The sequence below is a fragment of the Echinops telfairi genome, unplaced genomic scaffold (genome assembly GCF_000313985.2).
Source record: "Echinops telfairi isolate 266 unplaced genomic scaffold, ASM31398v2 ScPeMD7_60;HRSCAF=208, whole genome shotgun sequence".
NCBI lineage: Eukaryota > Metazoa > Chordata > Mammalia > Afrosoricida > Tenrecidae > Echinops > Echinops telfairi.
Genome location: NW_022103958.1, coordinates 43485818 through 43490372, shown reverse-complemented (window position 1 = coordinate 43490372; position 4555 = coordinate 43485818). Strand labels below are relative to the sequence as shown.

Here is a 4555-nt window from a genome sequence, read left to right as displayed (position 1 = left end):
TTCGGGTACTTATTTGTAGCATGGCCAAGGACACGAACCTGTAATTAAACCATAGGGATGTAGAGTTCAGAAACAGATGTAAAGTCTCCCCAGATGAGCGTGGCCAGTAAGACTGCACTGTGAAAAGATGAGAGGGGCAAAGATAGAGGCTTGGGGAACAGCAACATTTGACTGGAGGGCAAAGTCAGATGAACCTGAAAAGAAAGTAGGAGAGGAGGAAGACGGCAAGAGCGCTTTTAGAAAAAGAAATAAAAGTGATAAAACACCACACAAGTGGTATGAGAAATGAGAAGAGCACATTCGATTGAAGGAACGACTCTCTCTACCATGATTAATGAAGATAGAGCCCTGGTGGTGGAGTGGTTCCGAGTTGGGCTGCTAACTGCAAGGTCAACAGTTCAAAACCACCAGCCCCAGAGAAAGATATGGCTTTCTACTCCCATAGAGTGACAGTCTTGGAGACTCCCAGGAGCTGTCCTACCTTGTCCTTATAGTGTAACCATGAGTCTGAATCGATTCAGTGGTAGTCAACTGGCTCATTTGGGGGATATTAATGAAGACATGGAGGTAGTGGTGGGATTCAGCTGGCTAGCACTCCTTCAGCAGAATTGATAGCTAATTTTTGGTTGAGTTTGGTGAACCAGTTGTTAAAACGGCACTTGTAATGAGAGTTCTAACATGGGCAGCTAGACAGCTGCCCATTGTGGAAATCACAAATTTATACTCCTTATTCTTTTTTAACATTCATCTGCACAACAGCAGTGTTCTGATATGTTGAAATAATAAATCTCTCTGTTCATCACTTTTAATATTTAAAACGGTCATTAGGGCAGCAAACCAGTTGTCAAATTATTTTAATTCCATCACTACATGGCGGTGAGGGTGAGTACATTCATGACTCATCCGGCAATCATCTGTTGAACATATATGGCATGCCTGGAACTGAGAATACAAGAATAAAAAACATTGTTTTGGGTCCTTAAGGAATCGGTTCTAGGAGGAAAGAATTATTATGCACCGTTAGATTGTGGGTGGCACAAGGGGAGAAGTGAGCCATTGTGACTGGCTGCATTGGAAATCTGACAAAAGGAGATGCTCGCATTGGGCCCAGGTTGGATTCACACACACTAACCTCACAGCCATTGAGTTGATTCTGACTCGCAGGGACCCTGCAAGGCAGGGGGAGAACTACCCCTGTGGGTTTCCATGACTGTATGTAACTCTACGGGAGTAGAAAGCCTCGTCCTTCTCCTGCAGAGCGGCTGGTGGTTTCAAACTGCTTACAGTTAGCAGCCCAACAGGTTAACACACTGTACCACCAGGGCTCCTTCTAGGTTGGGCATGGGTCCTTTAAGTCAGAAGAGGAAGGCATCCCAAGTGTCAAGTAAAATTTAGGTGAAAATTAAAACATTAAGGCTAGAGAAACTATTTAAAGGATATGAACAAAAGTACCATAAAGCAACCAGGTACCTCTTGAGATAAAGTTAAGAACAAAATCCGGTCCAACTCAGAAAAACAGAAGAAACATGTTATTACTGACTAACCTTACAAGAACGTGATGTATCACAAGCAATCAGGCTACAGAGTTTTCAGACAGAAAGGAACCTTAATTATTATATAGCTAAGCCCTGGCGGGTCGTGGTTATGAGTTGGGCTGCTAACTCGAGGTCTGAAGTTCAAAACCACCAGCCACCTGCAGAAGGGTAAGGCTTTCTACTCCTGTAAAGGATTACAGTCTCAGAAACTGTCAGGGGCATTTCTATCCTGTCCAACGGGTTGTTATGAATCTTGCTATCGATTTGATCGATTGCACTGGGTTTTTATTTTTAAGTTTATGTCAGGAGGTGCCTTTGTCATTTGGGAGGGGCCACCGGGGCAATGCTCACATCCTTCCTGTACTGGTCACCTTAAGTTACAGTTCAGAGACTGCTGCCAGATCCTCGAGGGGTCTTCCTGGGTCTACACACTTTCCAGAGACCACAGATAATTTACAAGGTGAAAAGGGGTCTAGACGGCTTCCAATTCGATGCGTTCAGCATGGCAGCGAGGAGGGCTGTGGAAAACTTCTCAGGGAGAAGACTTCAAAGCTGAAACCTGAAAGAATCTGAATTCTGAACGACCAGGAGAGATGGGGAGTCCCTTCCCTGATGTTCAACGAGGAAGGGTTTTCCTTTCCATTAAATTTCGGCAGCATAGGTCGTAGTTCGAACTATGGAGACGCCTAGAACGACGGAGCAAGGAGCAAGGAAACCCGGCCGTGCTCTCAGGAGAGCGGCGGGCGGGCAGGGCAGAGGGTGGGAGAGACAGTTTGGGAGGGCACAGGCGAACGTGGGGCGGGCACCTCGCCGCGGCCGAGGGGCACACAAGCAAGGGCTACCGCCGGGCCGTGGGGAGCCCCGGAAGCTGAGCGAGGCACGCGGGGCGACCAAGGCCTGGGCACTTGGGAAAGAGCCTTCTGGGTGGGTCTAGGGGATTCCCGGGCCGCCTAGGCTGCGACAACAAGCACCACGGAGCCTCCAACCCGATTCCTTGAGAGCTCAGTTCCCGGGAGGCCGCGCTCCAAGCGGCCCGAGGAGCGCTTCGACCGCAAGGGCTGATGGGATTGCGTAATAAAGTCGACGGCGACAAGGAAGAGGAGGAGCCGCCAGACGCAGCCGCGCGGCTGGGAGGAGGGCGCGCCCGAGACCCCGCCTCTGGCCGGAAGTGGGCCTTTGGCCCGCCCCCGTGATCGGGTCCTCGCGAGATTTCGCCGAGCTCCGTTCTCTTTCGTCTCGGCCGCCGACATGGTAGGTGGTTCTTGCGTCCCGCTGCCGCCGTAGCAGACCTCTGCCCCCACCCTCCGATTCCCGCGTTGGCTCGGTCTTCCAGCCCGTGCTAGGTGGGGGCCGGCGTGGGAGCGCGGTGGGGTTAGCCCGCGGCCGCGTGTTCAGTCCGGGGTGCGGATCGCGGGCACGCGGGCAGGAGGGCCGGGGCGCAGCCCTGATGGAGACCCACGGCCATGGTTTTGCCGAACCTCGCAGCCTGGAAAGCTGCGCCCCTTCTCCCTGAAGCCTAACAGACTGCTAAGCTTCCGTTTCCCCACAGCCCTCCAGACTGAGGAAGACCCGGAAACTTAGGGGCCACGTGAGCCACGGCCACGGCCGCATCGGTAAGTGCCGACATCTCCGGGCGGTCTTGGGCTCTTCGTGCCGGCGCCCTAGCTAGCCTAGAAGTAAGTAGGTAAGTAGTTTAGGAGTGGTTTAGTAGAGCTTTGGGGGACATAACTCTTTAGTAGAGATTCTGGGGTTCAGATGGGATCGAGCCGTCAGCTATTGATTCCCTTTGAGGGTCTGGTTAGTACTGAGAGAGGATTGCCCCATCAGTGGTAGATACAAATCGAGTTAGGAGTGTTGAGTTGATTTAAGAGTACTGCGACAGCAGGATTTAGACTACAATATAGCTGTTAAGTGCTATTTTGTCGTTCCCCCTGCTCAAAGTAAAGTTGTTTCTTAACTATCCCTGTCTGCTAGTTTCTTGTAGCAGCCCAGGGACGCTTGGTCTCATACATATTGGGGGCGGGGGAGTACTGTGAGCCCCGTGTTGTGGACAAGTGTAACTACGGGAGTAGAAAGCCTTGTCTTTTTCCCGTGGGCAACTGCAGACATGTTTGATCCAGCGTCTTGAAGGCATTGCTATGGGGAAAGGACTCATGATGATTGCACAGGAGTGTGGGAAATAATGAGGGACCGTGTTGCTCTGTGTTCTGTCAGGGAAGCACCGGAAGCACCCAGGGGGCCGGGGGAATGCTGGCGGCTTGCATCATCACAGGATCAACTTCGACAAATAGTGAGTGGCCTTTGGTCTGTTTCATTGATAATTGGTCCAGCTCCTCTGGGGAAAGGGCAGAGTGGGCTGCCCTCATTCATTCAGCCCCTCCCCAGTTAGGGGCAAGCCTCTGGCAGCACACACAAGCTGTCCTTAACTGCTGGTTTTAAACACTTGTGAACCAAGAGAACTTGTGGTCGAGGCTAGAGTCACGCTTGGGTACTGGTTATTGCCTTGGTGTGCTAGAGTCCTCGAAGAGTAAGCGCTGACCTTATTCACTGGCTGTGCGTCTCGTGGCACAGTCAGTCACCAGGTTAGCCACATGCCTCAGGTTGATACCTAGGCAAGCTTTGTTAACAGTGTGTGGAATTTCTATAGACTACGGTTAAGTTAGAGCTCCCATTTTGGGGATGTGAAATGAGATGGGGCCTTGGCTCTACATATTTATTAGCTGCTTGTTAAAAGGCTGGTCACGACGCTACACTAGTATATAACCACTGTGGGGCACATTGACTTAGAGGTGATGAGCATAGCTTCTTGAATGGGTGAACCAAATGGTGGCCTTTTCCCCCCAGCCATCCAGGTTACTTTGGAAAAGTCGGTATGCGACATTACCACTTGAAGAGGAACCAGAACTTCTGCCCAACTGTGAACCTTGATAAATTATGGACCTTGGTCAGTGAGCAGACCAGGGTCAATGCTGCCAAAAATAAGACTGGAGCTGCACCCATCATTGATGTGGTTCGGTCGG

The 4555-nt window shown here is 51.0% G+C and overlaps 1 protein-coding gene and 2 non-coding genes across 3 annotated transcripts in view; all 3 read left to right on the top strand.

The window, feature by feature from the left end:
* The first annotated feature begins 2723 nt into the window (after positions 1 to 2723).
* Positions 2724 to 4555, top strand: part of RPL27A (ribosomal protein L27a) — a 2687-nt gene continuing 855 nt past the window's right edge. Inside the window, exons 1-4 of the mRNA XM_045290973.1 lie at positions 2724 to 2786; positions 3085 to 3148; positions 3750 to 3825; positions 4380 to 4553. Of these exons, the coding sequence (XP_045146908.1) occupies positions 2784 to 2786; positions 3085 to 3148; positions 3750 to 3825; positions 4380 to 4553 (317 nt within the window). The 5' untranslated portion in view covers positions 2724 to 2783. The remainder of the gene's footprint in view (positions 2787 to 3084; positions 3149 to 3749; positions 3826 to 4379; positions 4554 to 4555) is intronic.
* Positions 3415 to 3547, top strand: LOC115869880. The gene has a single exon (XR_004046408.1). It is a non-coding gene; the product is annotated as a small nucleolar RNA SNORA63 (small nucleolar RNA).
* Positions 4001 to 4130, top strand: LOC115869885. The gene has a single exon (XR_004046412.1). It is a non-coding gene; the product is annotated as a small nucleolar RNA SNORA3/SNORA45 family (small nucleolar RNA).